General features: G+C 42.5%; 1 protein-coding gene across 4 annotated transcripts; it reads left to right on the forward strand.

Moving 5' to 3' along the window:
- The first annotated feature begins 524 nt into the window (after positions 1 to 524).
- On the forward strand, positions 525 to 25,831 carry TIM9 (Tim10/DDP family zinc finger protein). 4 transcript variants are annotated; one of them, XM_087694814.1, is made up of 3 exons: positions 525 to 750; positions 24,246 to 24,461; positions 24,559 to 24,691. In XM_087694814.1, exons 1-2 carry the CDS (start codon positions 665 to 667, stop codon positions 24,430 to 24,432), a joined length of 273 nt encoding a protein of 90 aa, XP_087550940.1. In that variant the 5' UTR covers positions 525 to 664; the 3' UTR covers positions 24,433 to 24,461; positions 24,559 to 24,691. The 4 variants fall into 4 exon arrangements, with proteins under 4 accessions (XP_087550940.1, XP_087550938.1, XP_087550939.1 ...); XM_087694812.1 differs by lacking the exon at positions 24,559 to 24,691 and adding an exon at positions 25,246 to 25,831 and having other exon boundaries at positions 526 to 750; XM_087694813.1 differs by lacking the exon at positions 24,559 to 24,691 and adding an exon at positions 24,961 to 25,239 and having other exon boundaries at positions 526 to 750.
- The last annotated feature ends 885 nt before the right edge of the window (positions 25,832 to 26,716 follow it).

Consider the following 26,716-nt stretch of genomic DNA (forward strand, 5'->3'; position numbering starts at 1 on the left):
AGGCCACAAACATAAAATGTGATATCTATATGTGAAACATGTATCCGTTCCCAATGCTTTTGCAGGTGCAATGTGGTGTAGTGTGAAGTGCACTCTAATTTTAGATGCACCCTAGAATCATACTAAATTTTTAAAAATTATATTGCTACATTTATAGAGAAGTTCTTTGAGCTTCAATGCAAATCGCTACAAGAATATTGGGGCAAAGTGCCAGAGTACTGGTGCGAAGCGCTAGGAGGATCTATGAGCTTTGTATACAAGTAAGAATTTGAACAACATTCTTAGTTTAATTATAGATGCACCCTAAAATCATATGGAAAAGATATTTAAATATATTGCTATATTAATAGAGAAGTGCTTTGAACTTCAATGCAAATCATCAAGAGAACAATAGTGGTGCTTTAAACTTAAATGTAAACTAGTGCATAAATTCAGCCAGGAGGAAACCAGGCGCCTAGTGGAGGTTAACCAATAGAAAATAGGGTTTTAAATTTTGAATCCTTGCGCTAACGATTCAAGACTATGCTTTTAAGGTTTTTGTTATGCAAAATGAAAAGCATGTCCTCAAATTGTTGAAACCCTTTAAGCTCTTCTCTTCCTGCTGCGAGTAAAACCCTCTCTCTTCTGGCTCTGCTCAGCCGTGCTCGTACGGGACAGAAGAAAAATGGATTTGAGCGGCATGGACAACATGCCTGAGGAAGAGAAGATGAAGATGGCCAGCATGATCGACCAACTGCAGGTTCGCGACAGGTATTCTGGTCCTCAATTTGCAGCCATTTCAATCACAATCGCACACACGCACACACAGAGAGAGAGAGAGAGAGAGAGAGAGAGAGAGAGAGAGAGAGAGAGAGAGAGAGATTATCTGAAAATGCTGTAGAGAGACTTGGTTAGCTGAAATGGAACTTTTCGTCCCTTCTAAACGGCTCTGTTCGCAAGGTGATGAGTATAGAAATATGGATCCACATTGTGTGGCAGTCTGATGCTTATGAATGTTCAGGAAAGTTGGTTTCGTGAAATATCATTTCAAGGTTTTAACATCTGCGTGCTTGTATGTACACAGTACGTGCTTGTTTGTACATAGTACCCCTATATTGTATCTAGTATTGGTCAAGGGAGCATTGTGGGTCTTTGAGTGAATGGTATTAAAAAGAAAACATAAAATGCAACATTGACATGCATTAGATATGTATTACAAAAACAAAAGGATATGCCATCCCTTTTAAACCAGACCACACATAGGTCCAGTCCATATTGTCTCATAACTGTAGCAATGGCCAGGGTTGAGAGAGTGCTCATTAATATAGCAACAATCATAATACTTGATTTAAGAAGAGTGTATGTTTTGGTTTGCTTGGGAATCGTTAGCAAGGTTGGACTTACCAACATAGAAGCGGACTCTTGGTTCCCTTGCATAAGTAGAGTATGACTGACTTGGTATGTGCATGATAGCATCTCGAGTATAGATGGAAGGATATCTGATGGATGGGTGGGGATTTCTATGCTATAGCTCTTTCAAAGCAAGGGGTATTATGTGTGAGTGGAATTTCTTGGATGAAATCACCGTGAGGATAGGTGTAAGGTGAAGTGTGAACTGGTGAAGCTTCCAATAATGAAGCGTTAGAGCATGAGAAGACAGAGTAGTGGCACTTGGCACATGGATATACATGTTAAATGGAAGTAAGATTTCAAAGGGTGGTTGGGTGAAATAAGTTGAGAGTTCTATTAGATACCTAGCCAAGTGTCCTATTGCATTTTTGTCTTAAGAATCTATAGGTGCAACTAAGGTTCCTATGGGTTAAGCTTAAGGGTTCCTGACAGTGATGTGAAATAGGAGAATCTGGGGGAGGGGACAAGAGTGGCTAGATTTTAGGCGAGATACATTGTAAACTTTGAGAAACATAAACTCCCTATGAAATTTTTTTGCGTCTAGCTCTTTCTCAAGTTACAAGGATAGTCAGATGGTATGATGGCTTAGGCCAAAGAAGATGGAGAACGATGTGTAAAAGGGGTCAAAGGTGAAGGTAATTGTGTTTGCAATACTGCAAAATAAGTAGGCATATAAAAACAAAATCAGCTAAAATATGACAACGTGCCTTATCTAGAGTACCATTTCCTTAAGAGCTTATATGGGTGATTGGAATGAACATTGCTTTTATGGTAGTAATCTTCCAATAGGAATGATCCCTTCGATGATAAGAAGTGTATATTATTTTTCATGATGAGAGAAAGTTGAGTCATCAAATGTGAGCTCACATATTCTATTCAAACCAAATGCAAATGATAGTTCTCATACCATGTGTCAACAAGTGGGTAATCAAGTACATTAAGTATGAACTTCTGAATTGATAAGCGAATGCTTGGAAAAGTGAGAAGTATAACGAGGATAGGAAAGAATGGCCAGATAGTTAGTGTATAAATGAGATACAATATAGAATATCAAGGGTTAATGGCAAATGGAGGCAAAGTAGAAGCGAAGGCTTGAGGCTTAGTCTAGACTATGTGGTGGTGAAGGTGGAGTTGGATGATGCCATGAACAACAAGAAAGGGTATGTTGTCACTTATATGGATCTTGAAACCGGGGAGAATTGTCAGGACCTGGAATTTTATTGCTTTGCTTAGCATTTGATTAAAAGTTAATCAAATGTTGTAATATCACTTGCACTTGTGAGGTGCAAGTTAATTATTTAATAGTGTGGAATCCAAGACCTCGAGATATCAGTTGGTGCCAAAGAAAAAAGTTATAACAAGTTATGCTCGATAGGTACTAGGTGGTACCTGGTGTCAGATATAGACCTAGACCAATTAATTGGCCATTAATGTCGGTAGTAACATTAGAGACTAGGCATTAATTAATTAATTAATTAATGCTAGTGCAAGGGTCAATAATTGCTATGGGATACTTGGAAGATAAATTAGCCTAGTCAATTCAATTATTGGTTGGTGGAATTAAATTTTTTGAGCACTAGAATACTTATTAAGTTAATTTTCAGAATTAATATTCTAAAAGTTAATTTAATATCGTGGATAATGCTGGAAAATGAGATTAGGAGGTTGCCACTTTGCAAAACTTGCCCATACAAGTTTGAAAAACGTTTTTAGGGGTGGGTGGAAGTCTATTCTAGCCATTGTGAGAGAGGAAGAGGTTGCTAAGAGAGTGTTTTGCAGCCATTAGGGAGGGATTAATCCTATAGCATGTGATTGCAATTTGGAGCCCTCTAGGAGTAAATGACAGTAGTCCAAGGTTCTTCTGGTGCAGATGAAAGCATAGAAGAGGGAGCAACGGTTTTTCTAGGGGTCCTAAGTTATAAGCTGATAGCTTTCATGGTTGTTTGAGTAAGGTAGCAATAGCTTTTCAATGTTTTTCGTGATGAAACTATGAAATTTCTCTCTACGGCATTCTCTCTCATCCCTTGGACATCTCTCAAGTTATCTCAATATTCTACAACAATTTGAGCCATTAGAGGAAGAGGTTTTAGTTAATCTCTATTGTAAACCCTCATCCACAACAGAAACCAGGGTTTAATAGCGACCTTGGGATGCATGCTTAGAATTGAGGGTCTAGGACTTGAATTCTAGTAGCTGAAATTGAGGAATTTTAAGGAGATCCAAGAGGCTAGCTAGCCAATATCAGCTTTGTCTTTCAAAGAGTAGGGTGAAGGTCAATCTTCAAGTAAGCTAAGGGACAAATTGGTTTGGAGGCTTCTTGGTCAATTTTGATGGCAAGAGGTACTTGGATTAGTAGAGGAGATCATAGTATCTCAGTTGTACTCCTTTTATTTGTAATATAAGATAAATAAATACCACAAGGGGCACCGGTTTTGGGGCCAATAGGGTGTCAAATGTCCAAGATTAATGGGATAAAGTGTGCATTTTAGTTTATGTGAATTTTACGCTTGTTGCAATTAGTACTTAATTAGGGTATTTACCACCCTATTTGAGGAGGAAGATTGGTTTTATAGTTCCATTGTTGGGATAGCATCAATTCCTTGAATTGGTGGGCTTGAGACACCTGATTGAAGGTTAGAAGCTTTGCTTTAGTGCTGAAATTGTATTCAATTGAGCATTATAGCAAGAATGTCTTTAGATAGTGAGATGGGATCAAGCAGGGATGATGGCTCTCGATATGAAAATTCACAAAGTGTTAGGAATAATGCAATGCTTGATCTTAGATAAGGCTCATAACTGTTAGAGATCATAGCCTGTCCGGACTGCACAGTCCAGTCGAACTGCCATGTGGCAGTTCGACTGACTGCAGTACAGTCGGCTGCATTCAATGCAGCCGACCTGCTATTTCTGGCGCCCAGATCCTGGCTATTTATAGCCGAGTTTTCAGTCTTCTGTCCACACTCTTCTGCTCGCAGATTACAGGCTGGTGGCTCACGCAGATTTTGTCTCTGTTCGCAGATTTCAGACAGGAGACAGTGCAGATTGCAACGGACTTCGAGGTGAACAACAGGTTGCATCGTCGAGGTGGAGACACGCAGTCCAGCGCACTGCGCCCGTGTATATATCTGCATATCTTTGTATACAGCACACTTTATACAGCAGATCTTCATTTTCCACTGTCTCTTTCTCTCCTCTCTCTCTGCGTTCTCTCTCTTAGTCCTACGCTTCCGCACCGTTGCACTCTGACATGGTATCAGAGCAGCGTTAAAGGGCTGACTGAGTGTAGAACCAACCTGAAGAGGAGTTTCTATCGCGACACAAGGCTGCGTTTTCAGCGTTTGAGGGCAGGCAGGAGAGCTGCGCCTCGGAACAAGGCTGAAGCGAGCGTGGGCGCGCAGGAAAGGAGTCCAGGTGGTGGATTTGTTGCTGTTTACTGCTGTTTGACGAGGAGGAAGTTTGAGTTTTCAGTTTTCAAGTGCAGGTTTTGCTTTTTGATTGCCTCCGGCGGGTGAATAAGTTTTGGGACGCGGAAGAGCCCTAGCAAGCTGAGTTTTCACAGTCAGAGGGGACTGCTTTTGCGTTTGTGAAGGCATTACGGGTGAAGATGTCTACAGAGATTGGCTTGGAGTTCCAGACGATTATGGACCGGAAGGTGCCTGTCTTACCGGCTCTTCTCGCAGATCAGAAGCTTGATGGCGACAACTACCGCATCTGGCGTGTGATGATGTTGGCTATCCTTGAGTCCTACGATTTGGCGGAGCTTGTACAGGAGGAGATGGACCGGCCCTTGGTGAGAGATGAGTCCAAACTCTCTTTCGATGCTCGTGCGGAGTTGGCCAAGGCACAGTCTCACTGGGACAAAATGAATGCCAGGATTCGTTCCTTTCTTTTTTTGTCTTGTACTACAGCCGTGATAGCTCACATCGAGCACTTGATGGGAGATGCGGACCTTGTCCGTGAACAAGTCTTCTTCGTTGCGGGAGCACATCAACCAGCTTAGACAGCTTTAGATGCAGGTTCAGAATGCGGGGAAGCCGATTTTCTCCGAAGACATGGCGATCACACTCTTGTCCCAGTTGCCGCCACGATTCGGTGCTTTTTACTCCGCCCTTATTACTTCGAGGCGTGAGTCCACTCTTCAGTGGGAAGAGTTGGTTCCTATGGTCTTGGACTAAGAGGAACAACTAAAGGGACAAAATGCTTCCAAGTCGGAGGTACTGACAGGTCAAGCCTCTCAGAAGAAGGGGAAGGACCAAAATAAGAAGAAGGGGGATAACAAGTTAAAGAAGGACAAGGACAAGGACAAAGAATCCACATACCATATTTGTGGAAAGACTGGCCATTGGAAGAAGGACTGCCTTGACAAAGAAAAGAAGGACACCAACAAGAAGGTTATGAAGGATTCTGGAGCGGTGGCTGCACCCTCATTAGCTGCATTTCTTCATCTAGTTGTCATTGAGGACTCTACACCGAATGCTTCTGATGCTGCGATGAGGGCTCCCCAGGCTCGAGAGTGGATCGTTGACAGTGGTGCCTCCTGGCACATGACTCCTTCATCAGATAGTGTTGCCCAGTTGCGACCCTCGCATGGGCAGATTCTCATTGGAGATAGCTCTTCCGTGTCTATTGCAGGACGGGGTGAGATGGAGCTTATTCCAGATGGACGCGGCGGTATCCATACCTCAGAGGTCTTGCATGTACCAGGTTTAGGATATCATCTTCTGTCAGTTCATAAGATTTGCTTCCTTGGACTTTTGGTGGAGTTTGACAGTGATTCGGTGTGAGTCCTTGATCATGCATCTCGGAAGGTTCTCTCATCCGGATATGAGGAGAACGACGTCTATAAATTGAAGTCTTCCACCGCCCTCTCTACTCTTCTTCTTACTTCTCAGACACAGTCAGAGTTATGGCATGCTCGGTTTGGTCACCTCAACTATGATTATCTTCGGAGAGCGTCACGTGGATAGCTTGTTCGAGGGTTGCCAGACATAGTGGTGAGCCAGCAGCCATGTGTCTCTTGCATTCGTGGGAAACAACATAGGGATGCCATTCCCCACAAAGCTTCGCGGCGGTCTACTTCCCCGATGGAGCTTGTATCTACGGATCTTTGTGGCCCTATGAGGAACGAGTCCTTGCGCGGGAGCTTGTACTTCATGCTGAACGTAGATGACTACAGCAGGATGACATGGGCCTATTTTTTGGCATTGAAGTCAGAAGCTTTCTCCCACTTCAAGGATTGGCTTCTGTTTGAGGAGAACCGATCAGGCCGGAGATTGAAGACCTTGCGATCCGACAAGGGTGGTGAATTTGTTTCTAATGAGTTTGCTCGTTTTGGTGCAGATAAAGGTATTCACCAGGAGTTTGCCAATACCAACACTCCTCAAGAAAATGGCATTCTTGAATGGAAAAACCGTAGTGTGATCGAGATGGCGCGCACCATGTTGGAGCACCGACAGACACCTCAGTTTCTATGGGCCGAGGTTGTGGCTACTGCAGTCCACATCCTTAATCGATCCCCCACTTCGACCGTTGATGGGATGACACCTTTTGAGGCTTACTTTGGGACTAAGCCCGATGTTTCTTATTTTAGGGTCTTTGGGTGTGATGCCTATGTTCACATTCCCAAGGCTCATCGTGATAAATTTGAAGCAGCTTCCCGAAGACAGGTATTTGTTGGCTACAGCTCCCAGTCCCACGGCTATCGTCTGTATGATCCCGTCAAGCGGGATGTGTACACCAGTCGAGATGTGCGGTTTGTGGAGGTTCCGGCCATACCAGCGGGTGAGGAGCATCCCGTTCTTGGAGATCCAGGGGAGAGTTGGGCTCCCGCTACAGTTTCATTGGAGCCCGCGCCTTTTGATTCTGATTCTGTTTCTAACACAGAGTCTACTGTTCCACCGGTCACCCCCGAGGAGTTACCACCGATGGCTATCCTAGAGTCTTCAGCCTCCTCCTTGTTGGGCCCGTGACACTCCGTGATTCAGGGATCGAGGGGGTCCCTGAGGAGTGGGGAACGCAGGATGGTCCGCGGCGGTCACGGAGGCACCAGGCACATTCTACGGATCTTGTTTGCTCTAACTATTGTTTGATGACTCGTGTTATGTAGGATCGAGAGCCCACCTCCGTGAAGGAGGCTTTACAGTCCGTACCATGGAAGAAAGCTATGGAAGCCGAGTTGAAGGCTATTGAGAGGAATGGCACTTGGTCACTCGTGCCATGCCCCCCGAATAAGAAGGTGATTGGTGTCAAATGGGTTTTCAAGACGAAGTACCTTAGCGATGGTTCTTTGGACAAGCACAAGGCTCGCCTTGTTGCTAAAGGTTTTGCACAGCGCCCAGGGATTGATTGTCATGATACTTTTGCCCCCATTGCTCGTATGGCGACTATTCAAGTTGTTCTTGCCTTGGCTGGCCATAGGAGATGGCCTGTCTATCAGTTGGATGTGAAGTCGGCCTTCCTCAATGGTGATTTGAAGGAGGAGATCTATGTCGAGCAGCCTCCTGGCTTTGGATCTTCAGATGGGAAAGTCTACAGGTTGAAGAAGGCCTTGTATGGCCTCAAGCAGGCTCCGCGTGTATAGAACGAGAAGATTGATTCGTTCCTTCAATCACAGTTGGGATATCGGCGTTCTAAGGCCGATCTGCAGCTTTATGTACACACTTCCGAGGCTGGTTGTGTGCTTTTTGTGTTGTATGTTGATGATTTGATTGTCACAGGTGATCATGCACAGAAGGTCCAAGAGACGAAGGCAGCTTTACATCGGACATTCGAGATGACGGACTTGGGTCTACTCCATTTCTTTTTGGGCCATGAGATTTATCAGTCTCAGAGGGGGATCTTCATCTCTCAGCAGAGATATGTACAGGAGCTCTTGGTTTCTTTTGCGATGGAGGATTGTCGGACCATTTCTACTCCTATGGATCCGAACTGGAAGGCCACTTCCCATTCAGATTCTCCCATGGCGGATGCTTCCTGCTATCGTCAGTTGATTGGATCATTGATTTGGCTCCTCAACACTCATGTTGATCTTTGTTTTGTTGTTGGGCTCTTGGCAGGGTTTATGAGTGAACCTCAGACGGTGCATTGGCAGGCTGCTCAGAGGATACTTCGGTATTTGAGGGGAACGTCTAATTTAGGGATTCATTATCCCGCAGGCACAGGTGGTTCAGATCTTGTTCTTGCAGGTTGGAGCGACTCCGATTGGGTCGGTGATGTGGACCACAGGCGGTCTACTATAGGTTACTGTTTTACCTTGGGTGCAGGTGTTGTCTCATGGAGTAGCAAGAAGTAGCCCACGGTAGCCCTTTCGTCTACTGAGGTGGAGTATCGGGCGGCGTCTTCCACCACATGTGAGGCTGTGTGGCTTTGGAGATTGTTGGAGGAGCTTGGTTGCCCCCAGACTCGTCCTACTTTGCTGCAATGCGACAATGAGAGTTGCATTGCCTTGGCACGGAATCCTGTTTTTCATGCCCAGACGAAGCACATAGAGATCCAGTACCACTTCATCAGAGAGAAGCTTCTGGATGAGACCATCACCGTGGAGTACTGCAAGACGGAGGACAATCTTGCAGATTTGTTTACGAAGGCACTTCCCTAGACTCTACTTCGGAGACATTCCAGATCCCTCATGCTTCTGCCCCGCCCAGGCTCTGAGAGGGGGTGTTAGAGATCATAGCCTGTCCGGACTGCACAGTCCAGTCGGACTGCCATGTGGCAGTCCGACTGACTGCAGTACAGTCGGCTGCATTTAATGCAGCCGACCTGCTATTTTTGGCGCCCAGATCCTGGCTATTTATAGCCGAGTTTTCAGTCTTTTGTCCACACTCTTCTGCTCGCAGATTGCAGGTTGGTGACTCGCGCAGATTCTGTCTCCGTTCGCAGATTTTAGACAAGAGACAGTGCAGACTGCAGTGGACTTCGAGGTGAACAGCAGGTTGCATCGTCGAGGTGGAGACACACAATCCAGCGCACTGCGCCCGTGTATATATCTGCATATCTTTGTATACAGCACTTTATACAGCAGATCTTCATCTTCCACTGTCTCTCTCTCTCTTCTCTCTCTGCATTCTCTCTCTCTCAGTCCTACGCTTCCGCTCCGCTACACTCTGACAATAACATGGACAACAAGTTGATAATACTGGTTTAGATCAAAACGTGGGTCCTTCTAGGCCTTTAGAAATCGATGATCAACGAGAGGAGGAGAAATTTAATGACCAATCTAAAGATTAAGTGAGGGCAATAGCTGAAATGTTTAGCAATTGGCAAAAGATCCTTAGTTCATGTGCTTTTTGAATCCCTTAAAGGAGGACAGCAAAGGCAAGAAGAGGAAATTGTCTTCAAGAGCTTCAGGATAGCAAGATGCACTAAAGGAAGAGCCAATACAACAGTATAATGTTCTAAACATGGATAGTGAGTATAAGCAAATGATGCTGGTGGGGAAATTGATGCATATGCAAGTCTAACTTGGAAGTGCTAATTCAATGCTTTTTGGACAGTAGGGCATGCATGCAATGATTTGGCAGCCAAGGTACTTTCATGATGGCACTAGTTTCCATGCCATGGTGGGTTAGGGACCGCTTGCAGAGATGTATGGCACAACTTCTTATGGTATGCAACACCCAATGTGTGGTGTGTAAGGCTCAATGTATTTGGGTATAGCTGGTAATATACATAACCCCATGTACAACAATGTTGGCATGATGTTGGGGGGTAAAGTAGCAAGTTTGGCAACACATACATGCAGCCCATTGTGTTTGGGACTCATGGTATTAATGTTGGTTATGCAAATGCTCTCTATGGTGTTGGTCACGAGGAAAAATGTAGCTAGTAATGCATGCAATGTATGGGAAAATGTATCTTGATATGGTTGGTAGTATGCAAATTGGCATGCATAGTCACATTGCAATGGTTTAAAGTATGCAAACAATAATGTTTCCTAATGCAGCTGGTGCTTCTAGCATGTCAGGTACACATGAGGGGCTAGTTTGGATGCAATGTTGCATATTAGTTAAGTTGAAATTGCAGCAATGTAAAAGTATAAAGCATCGCAATGCTTAAGAGGAAGAAAGGCTTGCAATCTTGTGGAGGTCTCGAGGCAAGTAAAGTTAGAGGTAAAGTTTCCTTATGCTTTTTGGTGAAGCTTGAGCATTGTTGTACCAATAGATGCAAAGTGGATGGAAGAGGATGACCTAGTAGACCATCCTTAGTTGTTACGACTTTACCGAGATGCCTTTCAATTCACGCTTAGTCAGGTTTAGCAAAGCAGGGGTTCGGAGCATTGTCGGATGCTCAAGGGGAAGGTAGCAGTTGCACTCCACCAGTTGTGGATAGCTCTTGTATGTAGTGGATCTTGGATGTATTTAGCATGTATCACTATTCGGCGTATTAGTCACTGTGAGATGTATGTAAATGAGTATGAGTTTCTCTCGGGCATTGAAACTATACTTTTGCATTAGTTTATGATTGGTTTGGCATAAGTTTTTGCCTTAATTTTGAGACAAATTCTGATCAATTTCAGCTCAATTTTTGATTAGTTTGAGAAACGTTTACGGTCACTTTTGGGATTAGTTTTGCATTAGTTATTGATTATTTTGTGCAATCAATTTGTGATTAATTTGGGATCACATTTGTAATAGTTTGTGATTAGTTCTCAAATCAGCACAAGTGATCACTTCATGAGTAGTTTATACTTAGTTTTCAATGGTCTACAGCTGGTTCCGTGGACAACAATATGTTAGTAAGTACCATTGATAATTTCAGCCATGGTTTTTGTTGAATTAATGCTTTTCTATGGTTGATAGTTAGAATAGTTGAGAAACATGAGTTATGGATGCATCCAATGGGTCTCCAGCAACAGTTCTGGACTAATTTTCGATTTTATGCTATGTATATATTGGCTAGAAATTTTCAGCAAGTTTGGAGCATATGGTATAGTTGGACGACACTGGCTTATGTTGTGACTGTGATGCCTTATGGAAATTTCAATGCAATATGCTTTTTCTTTGGCACAATTTAGTATAATTGAGAACGATACAAACACAGAGAGAGAAAGAGAGAGAGAAAGTAGAAAATGAAAAAAGAAATAATGCACTTATTGAAGATGAATGTTGAATACAATGATGTGGATTGATCAGTCCCTACACGCAGCCCAAGGCGTCACTGAGGGCACCAAGTCAGATTGAGATGATGGCAGTATCCTGTCGAAGAGTGTTTGGGAGCGAGAGTCTGCTAAAATTTGCAAGAAGTGATTAGCCAAGTGTGGGTTGTGGCTATATGTAGTCAAACACCTCTAAAATCAGATGACTGCTAAAAAGGTCTCTAAATCTGGCCGACTTACTAAAATGCTAAAATAGGTGATATGATAGTAATAAATGTAGTCTGACTGCAGATAAAAAATGAAAAAATAATGACAAAATATCCTAGGTAGTCATGGAGTAAGTAGGCACTGTCAGAGGGTGGAATCCAGTTGACAGATAGAGGAAATGCATAAGAAATGTGTCTAAAATGGAGGAAATGCATAGAAATGCACACCAAACTGTCAGAGTTCCAATGTCTTCGTCAGACTTTGATAGGAGCTTACAACCAGGAGATGACAGACTGACATGACTAAATAGAGTGGCTAGGACTTGAAATTTAATTGCTTTGCTTAGTGTTTTATTAAAAATTAATCAAATGTTTTAATGTCACCTATACATGTGAGGTGCAAGTTAATTATTTCTCATTGTGGGACCCAAGATCTCGAGATATTAGTTGGTGCCAAAGGCAAAGTTGTAATAAGTTATGCTTGACATGTACTAGGTGCTATCCGGTGTCAGATTTGGACCTAGACCAATTTATTGGCCACTAATGTCAGTGGTGACATTAGAGACTAGGCATTAATTAATTAATTAATACTAGTCTAAGGGTCAATAATTGTTGAGGGATACTTGGAAGACAAATTGGTTTAGCTAATTTAATTATTGGTTGGTGGAATTAAATTTTTTAGCACTAGAATAATTATTAAATTAATTTTTAAAATTAATAGTCTAAAAAATAATCAATAAGCTTGATAATGTTGGAAATGAGATTAAAAGGTTGCCACTTAGCAAAACTTGCCTATGCAAGTGGGAAAAGCGTTTTTAGGGACTGATGGAAGTTTATTTCGGCCATTATGAGAGAGGAGGAGGTTATTAGAGAGCAAGAAGAGGTTGCTGATGTGATTTGCAGCTACCAGGGATCAGTTCTACAATATGCAGCAGCAGCAGTTTGGAGCCCTCTAGAAGTAGGTGATAGCAGCCCAAGGTCCGTTAGGTATCGATGAAAGCATACAGGAGGGGGCAACAACTTTCTTGTGGTCCTAACCTGTAGGTGACAACTTCCATGGCTGTTTTGTCAAGGCAGTAGTGGCTTTTCGACGTTTCTCATGATAAAACTTTGAAATTTCTCTCTCTATAGCATTCTCTCTTATCCTTTGGCCATCTCTCAAGTTATCTCAAGATTTTTTAGCAGTTTGAGGCATCAAAAGAAGAAATTTCAATCAGTCTCTGCTGTTTGAGTAGGGCAGTAGTAGCTTTTCAGTGTTTCTTGTGATGAAACTTTGAAATTTCTCTTTCTACAACATTTGCTCATATCCCTAGCCATCTCTCAAGTTATCTCAATATTTTTCAGCAGTTTGAGCCATCAAAGGAAGAGATTTCAGTCAATCTTTGTTGTAAATCCTAATCTACAGCAGTAATTAGGGCTTGACACCCACCTCAGGATGCATACTCACAATTGAGGGCCTAGGACTTGAATTCTAGCAATTGAAATTGAGTAATGTGAGAGAGCTTCAAGAGGCCAACTAGTCAATATCAGATTTGGGGTTGAATTTATGATTCAAGGAGCAAGATGAAGGCTAATCCCCAAGCAAACCAATGTCTAAGATTGAAGGGGTGACGTGTGCACTTTCAGTTTATGTGAATTTTATGCTTGCTGTAGTTAGTGCTTAATCAGGTTATTTACCACCCTAACCAAGGAGGATGTTTGGTTTCAGGGACTGTAAGGATTAATGCCAATGATAAAGTAAAAATCCTGCAACATGGCTATCGCAAGATTTTTAGGTGGCAAATTCTGCATTTGGTGGCATAGAGATTGCATTTGCTACATGGAAGCAACATGAATAGATTGGACCAATTTGTAAGTAGTAGATTTTTCCTTTGGTGGCAAAGAGGCAACAGGAGCAGAAAGCTGTGTTTTTAGCCCTGATAGCAATTGATGATGACTGGAGCAGTTGGAGATAACCAGGAGTGTTCAAAGACGACGATGAGTAGTCACAATGGATAGCAGCAGCTGTGCTCTAAGAAGCAACAGCAGCACTGCTTGTTTGGAGATGTTTTGGGAGGCTAAATTCTGCTTTTGTGAGGTAGCAGCAGCAGTTCTTAGGTCTGGGTTTGCTGTGGAAGGCTAAGAATACTAGCATGGACAATAGATTGTAGTGTGGCAGCTGAGGGATGAAGAGTTTGGCTTTGAGGAGTAAATGATTGGAGTTCAGATGGGATAAGAAGTGGCTCTCATGGCTATAGAGCTGGGTAGATGTATGACTAGATGATGAGAACTTTAGTTATGTTGAAGATGCAGGATTTGATACGCTTGAAGCGAGCATATGTTTGCTGTTAGCAGTCTTTTCCCCCTTGTATACAACATAATTTTTGCTTTGAGGAGGATCATTTCCACCTTTTACGTTATTTTATCTTTTGAGTTTTGCATTTCAAAAAAATACTGTCTTGCACTTTTTGACTTGTTTCTGCGACTCTCATGGTGAACTGCACACTGCTCAAGGCTACTATGGCACTGCTTACTTATGAATTATGAACTGCTGCTTAGGTCATGTGTCTATCAAGTTTGTCATCAAGAGAAGGTTGTATCCCATAGCCCTGTTTGCGTTGCCGATATAGCTTATTACCTTGAGAACAAGAATAAAGAACTTATAGATAGTGGAACAAGACACAGGGAATGGCAGGATGGAATAATTAGATAATTCAATTCAAGAAAAAGGAAATGTTTAAGGCATTTGGTAGACTGTTACACAAACTCAAGGTGCAAGGGAGTTCGTGAGAAAAGATCAACCAAATGTGATTGACTAGATGATTTTGGTGGATGCAAATTAGCTATACAATTTAGTTTTCTTCCCTTTATTGTCTTGCAGCAATTTGGATTTTAGGAAGCGAAATTCAATTCAAATTTTTAGGCTAAGCCAGTTTTACAAGGAACAAAAGAATCAGGAAATAGGGACATTGGGCTAAAAGGTATCCTGAGGGAGTGGGTTTCCCTTGCTAGTCTATTGCCCCTTGTGGTGCTTGTGGTTGGTTGGTGTGCATCATAGTTTCCAGTAACGGCGTTTCAGACCTGCCAAAACAGGACAGCCGTTTCTAGCCGTTTCTAGCTGTTTCTTGGAAATGGCGTTTCGGGTAGGTGGTTGACAAGCATGGTAAAACCCCCTTTCTGGCTACATTTTTTGTTGCCTGCTTGTTTCACCTATTCCCTGCATGTTTTGGACTGCTGCACCTTCTTGAACTGCTGCAAACCTGCTCCAATTGCTGCACACCAGCCTGTGGTCACCTTGGCAATATTGGTAGCTCTCTTCTCGAAAGGTAAGCTTCAGCTGTGAACATTCAGCTTGTTTTCCTGCAGATTTCAGACCTGAGTTTCTGCAATTTTCAGCAAAGGTATCTGCAAGGTTGTCCATGTCCGATGGACGGGTCAAGTCGTCGCCCATCCTGTCCCATCTGCCACAGCCTGGACCTGTCCAGTTTGTTTCCCATGGAGTTGCCCGAACTGTGCCCTGTCCGACTCCCGAGTCCCGACAGTTGACCGTTATGCGGGTCCCGTACGCTTAGGCCCCGCGGCCAACAAACGGTCACTTTTTAAACCGTTTTCAAGCCCCGTCTTTCTTTTCTTTCTTTTCTTTCTTTTCTTTCTTGAATCTTCTCTATTCTTCTTTTCTCTCTCTATTCTTTTCTTTCTTTTTTTTCTCTCTATCTTTTCTTTCTCTCACACAAAGACTCGAGAAAAGATTAAAGATTAAAGTTTTAAACCAACAAGTTTAAAAACTCTCTCTCCTTTCCTCTCCCTCTCTCATGATTCAAATTTTATCCATCTCTCTCTCTCATATACACACAATGGATTATGGCACAATGCAACCATCCTCTCCCATGGATGATGGGCTACCATTCAAATTTCAGAATTTGAAATCTCTCTCTCTTTCTCTCTCCCAAGGGCCAACCCTAAACCCCAAAGCACTCTCCCTTTCTATAAAAATCTCCTCTCCCCCACCATCTCATTCATCCTTTTAAGTTCTCCACCCCTCCTACTCCTTTCAAGCTCTCCATCCTTCCTACTCTCTCAAGCTCTCTCTTCGAGTCCTCCCTTAACCTCTCAACCCTTCCAACCTCCTCCATCAAGCTCTAGCATCTCTCCACTCCCTCAAGCTCTCTACTCTTTCCACTCCTTTCTTCAATCATCTCATGAGACATGTGACCCTCTAGGCTCTCTCTATACATCATCAATGGCACCTTCTCTCCATGCCTTCTTATCCACCTTTGCAAATTAGGAGGGGAGGCCATACCATGCTCCGATATTCTTGACGATGTCTATGAAGATTGTCGTCGGAAATACTTGCCATTGAGCGACACAAAGGCCTTTCAAGGGCAAGTGAGGAGGTGATCTCTCCTGATCATGAGGTCTTAGATGCGGAAGACGATCCCTCTCCAACTGTCTCGGTTTCCTTCGTTGGAGGGGCCTCTTCTATCCCATCTAGAAAAAGCCATTCGAGTAATGATATGCGTACCAAGAAACTTGATAAGGAGAGAGAGAATTGATAAGTCTCTTGAGCTTGTGCGTGTTGGTTGGGCGAAGTATGGATGGTCTATCCTATCCAGTAGATATAGTGACCGCAAAAAAAGGGGCATCCTATCCGATGGATAGAGTGACCGCAAAAAAAGGGGCGAAGTATGGATGGTCTATCCTATCTGATGGATAGAGTGATAGATCAATATCTTTGTCTCTTGTCCACTTGGCACATACTTCCTGCGAGTGGTGGATGCGGGTATAAGGGGAAGGAGAGCCACAGACTTGTTCATGTATCGCCATATATGGCAAGTCATCATTGAGATAATACTTCCAAATCCATTATTTTGTAATCTCTCTTTTCTTTTAACCTCCCAAATTTATTCTAATTTCATTGTATATAATCTTATAAGTTGGGCCGCAAAATGTGGTGCAAGTTGTCACGGACGCCGCCTCAAATTGAGTATCTATGGGGCGGAAACTTGAGGTCAAGTTTTTATCCATAGTATGGACACCGTGGCCTACACATTGTCTAGATTTTCTTATGGAAGATATAGACAAGTTGGAGTGGGTGGCGAGCATTGTCAACGATGCTTGCACAATCGTTGGCTTTGTTAACTCCAAGGTTCGAGTTCTTGCGATTTATTGCTCATACTCGGACTTGGAGTTGAAGAAGCCCTAAGAGTCAATTTGCGGCCATGTGGCTTCTCCTTGAGCGTCTCTATGACATTTGTTAGAGTGAAGCAATGCGGAAGCGAATGACCGTGACAAAGAGTGAAGAGAGAGAGAAGAGAGAGAGAGAGAGAGAAAGAGACAGTGAAACACAGAAAATCTGTAGTGAAGAATGCTGTATAAGGATGCAGAATTGTATATGGGTGTAGAGAAACTATTTGTGTATGTCTCCGGCTCGAGGACCTCGATTTTCGTTAGCCCCGAGTGCAATCTCCGTCACTAGCAGGTTGAAATCTGTCAGATATAAATGTGGAACAATGTGTTGGAGAGCCGCTATATATAGCAGAAAAGAAATACCAAATAATGACCAGGTTGGCTATATTAAATGCAGTCGACTGGTGCAAAAACTATTTGACATGCACTGATCAACTGTAGACTGCCACGTGGCAACTGCCCTGGCAACGATGACGTGGTTGCTAATGTGGCACTTGTGTGCCTGCTGCTTTGACCTTAACCTGTTCCGCACAATGTAACCTCGAATGGTTGCCTGGCTTTAAAATACGTATGTACACAGTTTGAGTGAGGAAAATGTCTGCTGTCCAAGAGATGAGAAGCTCTAATACCCCCTCTCAGATTTTGGACAGGACATAAGGCTGAGGGATCTGACATGTCTCTGAAGAAGAGTTTGGGGAAGCGCCTTCGTGAACAAATCTGCAAGATTATCTTCAGTCTTACAGTACTCCACATCAATGGTCGCATCTAGAAGCTTCTCCCTGATGAAGTGATACTAGATCTCTATGTGCTTCGTTTGGGCATGGAAGATGGGATTCCGTGCCAAGGCAATGCAACTCTCATTGTCCCATCGCAAGATAGCAGGACGAGTCTGGGGGCAGCCAAGCTCCTCCAACAACCGCCGAAGCCACATGGTCTCACATGTGGTAGAAGGCACAGCTCAATACTCTGCCTTAGTCGAAGATAGGGCTATCGTGGACTGCGTTTTTGCTACTCCAAGAGATAGTACCAACACCCAAGGTAAAACAATAACCTATAGTAGACCGCCTTTGATCCACATTACCAGCCCAATCTGAATCACTCCAATTTGTAAGAACAAGATCAGAACCACCTGTACTTGTTGGATAGAAAATCTCGAGGTCGGAGGTCCCCCTCAGAAAAACTGAAGTATCCTTTGAGTAGCCCACCAATGCACATGTTGAGGTGCATTCATGAACCCAGCCAAGAGACCTACAACAAAACATAAATCAACCCGTGTGTTGTGGAGTCAAATCAATGATCCAATCAATTGATGATAGCAAGTAGCATCCGCCAAAGGAGAATCTGCGTGTGAAGTGGCCTTCCAATTCGGATCCATAGGAGTAGAAATGGACCAACAATCCTCCATCTCAAAAGTCACCAAGAGCTCCTGTACATATCTCTGCTGAGAGATGAAAATCCCCCTTTGAGACTGATAAATCTCATGGCCCAAAAAGAAATGGAGAAGTTCTAATTCGTCATCTTGAACTTTTGATATAGGGCTGCCTTCGTCTCTTCGACCTTCTGGGTATGATCACCTGCAACAATCAAGTCATCAACATACAAAACAAACAATACACGACTACCCTCGAAAGTGTGCATATAAAGTTGCGGATCAGCCCTAGAGCACTGATATTCCAACTTGACCTGGAGGAACAAATCAATTTTCTCATTCCAAGCATGCAAAGCCTGCTTCAGGACATACAAGGCCTTCTTCAACCTGTAAATCTTCCCATTTGAGGAACCAAAGCTAGGAGGCTGCTCTACATAGATCACCATTCAAGAAGACCGACTTCACATCCAACTGAAAAACAAGCCATCTCCTTTGACCAACCAAGGCAAGAACATCACGAATAGTCGCCATGCAAGCTGTAGGGGAAAAAGTATCGTGGAAGTCAACACTTGGGTGCTATGCAAAACCTTTAGCAACAAGGCGAGCCTTGTGTTTGTCCAAAGAGCCATCACTATGGTACTTGGTCTTAAAGACCCATTTGATACCAAATTCCAATCATTTTCTTATGAGAGGGATGAGGCACAAGGAACCAAGTGTCATTCTGCTCAATAGCCTCCGACTCAGCTTTCATCGCCTTCTGTCAATGATCAGATTGTAAAGCCTCCTTCACGGATATAGGCTCTCTATCCTGCATAATACGGGACATCAAACAATAGTTAGATCAAACAAGCTCCGTAGAATATGCTTGGTGCCTTCGTGACCTCTGCGGTCCATCGTGCAGTTCCCACTCGTTAGGGACCCCCTCGATCCTTGAATCTCAGAGTGTGTCATGTGCCCAACGAGGAGGAGGCCGAATCTCTCCGCGACGCTCTCCATCTATTGAAGACTCCAGTACATCCATCGGTGGAATCTCCACTGGGGCGACTGGTGGAAGAGAAAACTTGGAATTTGAAGAAGAATATCCATTAGGAGGCTTCGGCTCCCAAGGAACTATCTCGGGAGCCCAACTCTCCCTTGGATCTCCAAGTACGAGGTGTTCCTCATTGTTTGTGGTTGAAACTTCCACGAACTGCACATCTCAGCTCGTGTAGACATCCTACTTTACAAGATCATACAAGCGATAACCTTTTAACTGGGAGCTGTAGCTAACAAGGACTTGTCTTCGAGAAGCCGCCTCAAATTTGTCACGCTACGTCTTTGGGATATGCACATAGGCGTCACACCCAAAGATCTTGAAATAAGAGTCATCAGGCTTAATCCCAAAGTAAGCCTCAAAAGGTGTCATCTTGTCAACGGTCGAAGTGGGGGACTGATTTAAGATGTGGACTGCCGTAGCCACTGCCTCGGCCCACAAAAACTGAGGTGTCTGTTGGTGCTCCATCATGGTGCGTGCCATCTCGATCACACTTTGGTTCTTCTGCTCCAAAATGCCATTCTCTTGAGAAGTGTTGATATTAGCAAACTCCCGATGAATGCCTCTATCTGCACAAAAATGAGTAAACTCATTAGAAACAAATTCACCACCCTTGTCTGATCGCAAGGTCTTTAATCGCCGACTCGATGGGTTTTCGAAGCCAATCCTTGAAGTGGGAGAAAGCCTCTGACTTCAACGCCAAGAAGTAGGCCCACGTCATCCTACTGTAGTCATCTACGATCAACATGAAGTAGGAGCTCCTTCAAGGACTCATTTCTCATCGGGCCACAAAGATCCATAGATACAAGCTTCATAGTTGATGTAGACTGCCTCGAAGCTTTGTTGGGAATCACATCCTTATGCTACTTCCCATGAATGCAGGAGACGCATGGCTACTGGCTCACCACTATGTTCGGCAAACCTTGAACAAGTGATCCGCGCGACGCCTTCCGAAGATAATCATAGTTCAGGTGGCCAAATCGAGCATGCCATAGCTCGGATTGTGTTTGAGAGGTAAGAGCGGAAGAAGACTTCAATTTGTAGATGCCATTCTTCTCATGATCAAGGACTCGAATAGCATCACTGTCAAACTCCACTAAGAGACCAAGAGAACAAATCTTATGTACCGAAAGCAAATGATACCCTAAACCTAGCATATGCAACATCTCGAAAGTGTGGGTACCACCACGTCCATCTGGAATTAGCTGCATCAACAGATCGTATGGAACTCCACGTTTGTCTATGTAGACATGTTTACTTGCAATGCTTGCACAAACACAAAAGAAACCCCCTCTGACTGTGAAAACACAGTTTGCTAGAGCTCTTGTTTTCGTGTCATGAACCTTCTTCAGCCACCGAAGGCGATGAAAAAGGTAAAATTTCCACTTGAAGGCCAAAAACACAGCCTTCTTCCTTCTCTAATAGCAACTTCAGCAAATCTTCTCTTTTCTCGCACGTCTACGCTCACCTCAGCCTTGTTCTGATGCGTAGCCCACCTGCTTGCACTTGAACGTTGAAAACGCAGCCTTGTGTCGTGCTGAAAACTCCTCTTCAGATAGGTTCAAGTCCTTCGATGCTCTGATACCATGTCAGAGTGAAGCAATGCGGAAGCAAATGATTGTAACAAAGAGCGAACAGAGAGATGAGAGAGAGAGAGAGAAAGAGGCAGTGAAACACAGAAAATCTGCAGTGAAAAATGCTATATAAGGATATAGATTTATATACGTGCGCAGAGAAAATATCTGGTTATGTCTCCACCTGGAGGACCTCGATCTCTATCAGCTGCGAGTGCAGTCTCTGTCACCAGCAGGTTAAAATCTGTTAGATACAAGTGTGGAACAATGTGTTGGAGAGCTGCCATATATAGCAGAAAAGAAATATCAAATAATGACCAAGTTGGCTGCATTCAATGCAACTGATTGGTGCAAAAACTGTTCGACTTGTACTGGCCGACTGCAGATTGTCACGTGGCATCTGCCCTGGCAGCAATGACGTGGTTGCTGATGTGGCAGTTGCATATGTGATGCTCTGACCTCAACCTGTTCCGCACATTGTAACACTCTCGAATGGCTGCGTGGTTATAAAATACATATGTACACAGCTTGACTGAGAAAAATGCCTGTCCAGGGGATGACAAGCTCTAACAACATTCGCAATAAGCTACAAAAAACGGTTGTGTCAGATGATTTTAAGGAATAGCTGGAAGGGGAGTCTACATCAAGCCAAGCGAAAGCAAATGCTGTTTAAAGGCTTTGCTTAAAGGAGGAATTTTGGATGGATGTGAGAAATATTATCATTGTTGTCACTTCCATCTACAAGATGCTTTGCATGACGGACATGGAGGGAGCTACTATTGGCCTCTTCTATCATCTTATGGCGGTTGCGATGGAGGAGATACAATTTTCGACCATCTTGGATGGGGAGACCTTTTCTTCATGGTATTGTTTTTATTTCTTTAAAAAAAGAAGATTTATGTTTCTTTTTAGTTTTAAAATCTATAATTCATATTGTTTTTCACTCTTTCTTTTCAAATTTCATCTCTAAATCTCCCTCTAAATCTCTATCATCTTACACCTATTGTAGTGGTATCTTGGATACGACCCCTGAAAGAGATGATATTCTCTTTTTGACAAAGAAAAGATGGGAGTGGATGAAGTGACCATACATGGGTTTGTGGCACTGTTGCATCTCTCCTTCAAAAAACCCTATCTCTTCATGGATGCCAATGTCCTTGCCGATCGTGATACTTTACTTCCAAAGGCTTTGGCGGAAAAGCACCATGGTGACTTCCTCCAGGAGCTCATTAATTATATAGGGATCAAAGGGGCACCGCTTTTGCATCTACCATTTGTTGGAAGCGGGAATTGTTGGTGAAGCCCCTTTTTTGGTGGGAGTTATTTGGCTACCAATTGCCTCACTTTCAAAGAGTGGCCTTACGCATTCTTACACAAGTTTGAAAATCTCTTCTCTTTTTTCATTTAATTCTAGTTACAACTTACAACTTGTAAGTTTAAAGTTTAAACTTACTTTTTTTTCATATGGTTTGGGATTGTTCGTCGGGTGTCGGATTGAGCCATGTATGTTGGCTTTTATTTCAATTCATTTTTGTATACTTTTTGTATGAGATTGCACATCTGGCTCATAATAAAGTTGTTGGTTTCATTATGCATGCTACACTCTGGAGTCTTGTTTCAACTCTCTTTTGCACTTTTGTTATGTTTTAACTTTTAAGTCCAAACATTAAGCATAGACTTAAGATTATATGTATTTTTTCTTTCATTGGACGTAGGTCCAAAATTTATTAGTCCAGTTAGTACCGTACTAGCATTGGACTGTAAAATCGGATGTGACAACCCGGGGTATATGAAATGTTTTGTCTGGCTAGCTGCCTTTGCACCGTTTCAGTCGTGATTTGAGCTGCCTTTGCACTGTTTCAGCCATGATTTGTTTGTTAACGTTCAGCTTGTTTTCTTGCAGATTTCAGACCTAAATTTCTACAAATTTCAGCCAAGCCATAAGCAATCTTTAGTCTTGCCAGCCATGTATACAGTATTTCAGCCTAATGTATTGTTTGTTTGATGTTTAGGCAACTTGCAGCCAACAAATTACCATGGCCCCCGATCCTAATTGGTGCCATGTTACCCTTATGAACTTGACTTCTCAATTTTGAGTCATGATTCTCGGATGACAAATTTTATGATGTTCCTCTTTTGATTCATGTTTCACGTGACATCACATGTGGGCTGTTTGTTTCAAAATATTGTAAGCTATTTTGGGTAATTTAAGATTACTTAATACTAAAGAAATCTTGCGAGTTGTAGCTTGCAAAAATGATAACTATGTGAAATTGCACAATGTGAATCATGGATCTTGGATGATTGTCTTAAAAGTCAAGATCATTAATTGACTCTAGTCTCTAGTATGTTTAGCATATGTATATATACTTATATTTATGTGTAAAACACATATATTAAGTAATATAGTTTATTGGTATGTTCCGGAACGCCGTTTCCACAAAAATTTCAAATGGCCAAAACTTCAAAACTCTGTTTCTTCCAGTTTCCAAAACTCCTATACCGAAATGCATGGAAACTATGGTGTGCATGTTGCTTGTGTGCTGCTCCTACACTGCAGCTATATAATACAAGGGTGTTCATATGTATCAATGAATGGACCACCATATGAGTTCACAATATACCAACATATGAGGACCCAAGAGAGAGTGGGCTAGGTGCCCCAACTTAGATGATCGCCCAATTGGCCCAACCTCCTTAAAGTGGCCAAACAAAAAACCTTTTCCGTGCCCTCAAAAGTTCATTCATTGGGCAGTCTGTTATTCAATGTGTACACACGTAACAAACATCATAGTAACAGTGTCTGAGGGTTCACTGCTCAGAGCTTTTTCTTGCACTGTTTTTGTTTAACACTACGTACCAGCTGAAATCCAACATATTCTCTTGTTGTTGTAGTTTTTCACACTTTGTATGGGGATAATCTTACTGCCTTGAGTTATAGAAGGTTGCTGCAATGTCTTTTTCAGTAATATTCAGCATTCACTAGGATCAATAAGTCACTTATTCTGCACCAAAGATTCTTCATTTCAATATTTTTTGGAAGAAAGTACGACTGCTGAAATTGACCCTTAGAATGTCCCCAAGTTCTAGGAGCTGACTTTAGGAGCATACTAAGCTACATCTGGGAGACAATCCAAACGTGCTTTAGTACTGCAGTATTCAGTGTAGTCGTACCTACCTAGAGACTGTTTTTGATAAAACCAGGTCTTCAACTCATGTTTAGCTGCATCAAAATCTTGTTTTCTAGTGTTTTCCAGTCTGCATTTGATTAAAAAAACAACTCTTGAGATTTTATCATATAGTGTCACTAAATTTCTTGTCCAGTCTGCATGTGATTAAAAAAACAACTCTTGAGATTTTATCATATAGTGTCACTAAATTTCTTGACTCCGTTGTTTAAACTGTTTTGCAGCTTGAGGGTTTACAATGCATTGGTAGAAAGATGCTTTGATCATTGCATTGATAGTTTTCGCCGCAAGACTTTAGACAAGCAAGAGGAAACATGTGTACGACGATGTGCAGAGAAGTTTTTGAAACACAGTATGCGAGTGAGCTTGCGATTTGCTGAGCTTAATCAAGGGAGCATGACTCCTGATTGATGCAACTGTGCAGGACGTCCCATCAAGAGGTCAGGAAGCGTATTTTTTCTCAGGATCAGATTTCACTCGTAGCACTGCTTTATTGCTTGCACACAACTTTGAAATAGTTGGTAATATGTTACACAGAACATCACAGAGAGGACACAAGCTGATGATGAAATTTGATTTGAAGCCCCAAAATTTTTGGGGCATTGCCAAGAACTTATTGGACTTTGTATTGTTCAATAATCCACATTTAAAATGCTTTCCATTTTGAAAACCATGGTAATGAGCAGGCCAGTTTTACTTTTTTCAAACAAATAAAACCAACGTCAACCAAGACCTTTCCAGGAAAAAGTGTGTATGGTACTAGCTAATGCAATTTGCCAATCACGCATGTTTTATTGTTGCAAATAGCTAGGCAATTACACAAACAGGTTAGACTACTGGTAACTTGCTGGTCTCTCCACCCTTATGTCTATTCACTGTTGTGCTGCTTGTACAAGGTTTGATGCACTGTTCAAAGGGTTGTGTGGAATTTTGATGCAGTTCACTATCTACATCGAGTAACAATGCAAGCAATTGCTGGTCAAATTGATTTCAAGGCCTTTTGGACTCTGGAGTAACATATCTAGTCAAAATATTAAGGAGGGGGGTAGCTAATCTGCTTTGTGAAAAAAATGTGGAATTCCGTGAGGAATCTAATGCAAGTCTATGAGGAACTTTATGCAAGTTCAATTTTACCTGTTTGGCTGCTTTGTAAATTCTAGCGACGTGTGATATTATTCACAATTGAGGTTTGGTTTGTAAAGCTCAGAGCCTGCTGTGCTGCAGACATGAAACTCTTGACAGTAGTAAGTGGCATCAAAAGAAGGCTAACAGAAGGCACATAGGGGCTATCAAGTGGGTGCTTAACTTTAAATTCAAAGTGGGAGTAGGGACCTCAAATGAGAGCCTGGCATGTACTGCACGCACGAAGCTCATCAATTAAAAGCTTTTGCACAGAGGTCTATCCCATAAACTGGGGTGTTTGTTTTCAAACTCTCGGCAGGAGTAAGGGCCATGAACCAGCCAGTTAAACTCTTGGCGCCCATGCTCTCTAATCCTTCGAGTTATACAGCTCCTTGTAGCTAGGCAAGAATCACATCAATCCTTTGTGTGACTTTGACTTGCACCTCGAGTTGGACCACTGCAGACTAGAAACATGAATTATGCCAATTATGTAGTGGTATTGGTTCTCTCTTGGTGCTCAAATTATTTTTGGGCATTGAAAACCTATTGGGAAGCTTGATGGAAATTTTGATATTTGCATGTTTACCAAACCAAATAAAAGTGCCTTGAACCTTTTCAGTATAGCATCCTCATGCATTTCATGTAGAAAATGAGGACATGCATCCCACTTTTATATGTATTGTTTTGTGGTATCATGAATAAAGCGTTGCACAGCTTGGACAGTTGAAAAGTAATTCAAAGATGTATTTGTTGCAATACGAACAATGATCTCTTATTTGGAGAAGCCAGTACATCTTGCATGGTATGGGTTGCCCCTTCATTGAATGCTGCAAAATCTTTCATGCTTACTTGTTAGGGAAAATGATGGATGCAAAGATGTGTCCTCTTTCAGTGTGCTTGCTTGTCTTTTGATTTAGGCAAGCTTTCTTTGTGCCTATATATTGCACATTATTTTTGTGGTTGAGTTCTAATATGCTCTATTATGTAGGCTAAGGTAACGTGTTGCACTAGCACCCATGAGGATAAAGAGAGCTTTGGAAAGATTGATTGATAGAAGAGCTTTGCATTTAATTGGTTGCTTAGAAATTGGCTATACAATCATGAGGGTGGGCTTCTCATGCCTCTCTCACATCCCATGGGTGTTCTTAGTCCATAACATGTACATTAATTTGAGCTCAACAAATTATCTTCCATATGTACAATGGTCTCATTTCGAGTATTCACACCCTTTTAGGATTGATGCCTTGCACTATGGTTTCATTCAAAGTATTCACATTTAGGCTTAACTCCTTGCACGTGCATGTTACACTAAAAGTGTCATTTTTCCATTATTCTTTCTCTTCCATTTGCACCATGACATGTCTTCGAATTTTCACATTATCTGGTCGTGTGCATTTGTATAAACAAAGGCAAAAGCACTCTCATCCACATTAGTTCCACTTCACCTTAGCCCATTCTTTTTGCACCATGGCACATGTGCTCACAATCCCTCTTCCATGTGTATTGTGGTCCCCTTTTGGGCTTTGTGCACAATTGTATGCATGCACTGCTTTAATGGCATCCACTTGATAGC

This window comes from Lygodium microphyllum, chromosome 15, assembly GCF_053477565.2.
Source record: "Lygodium microphyllum isolate KBCC chromosome 15, Lygodium_microphyllum_v1.1.10, whole genome shotgun sequence".
Classification (NCBI taxonomy): Eukaryota; Viridiplantae; Streptophyta; class Polypodiopsida; order Schizaeales; family Lygodiaceae; genus Lygodium; species Lygodium microphyllum.

Excerpts from the sequence above, each read along its gene's own strand:
- TIM9 (XM_087694814.1), top strand. The coding sequence starts at position 665 with ATGGATTTGAGCGGCATGGACAACATGCCTGAGGAAGAGAAGATGAAG. Across the intron at positions 751-24,245 it reads CAACTGCAGGTTCGCGACAG|CTTGAGGGTTTACAATGCAT; the intron begins GTATTCTGGTCC and ends ACTGTTTTGCAG.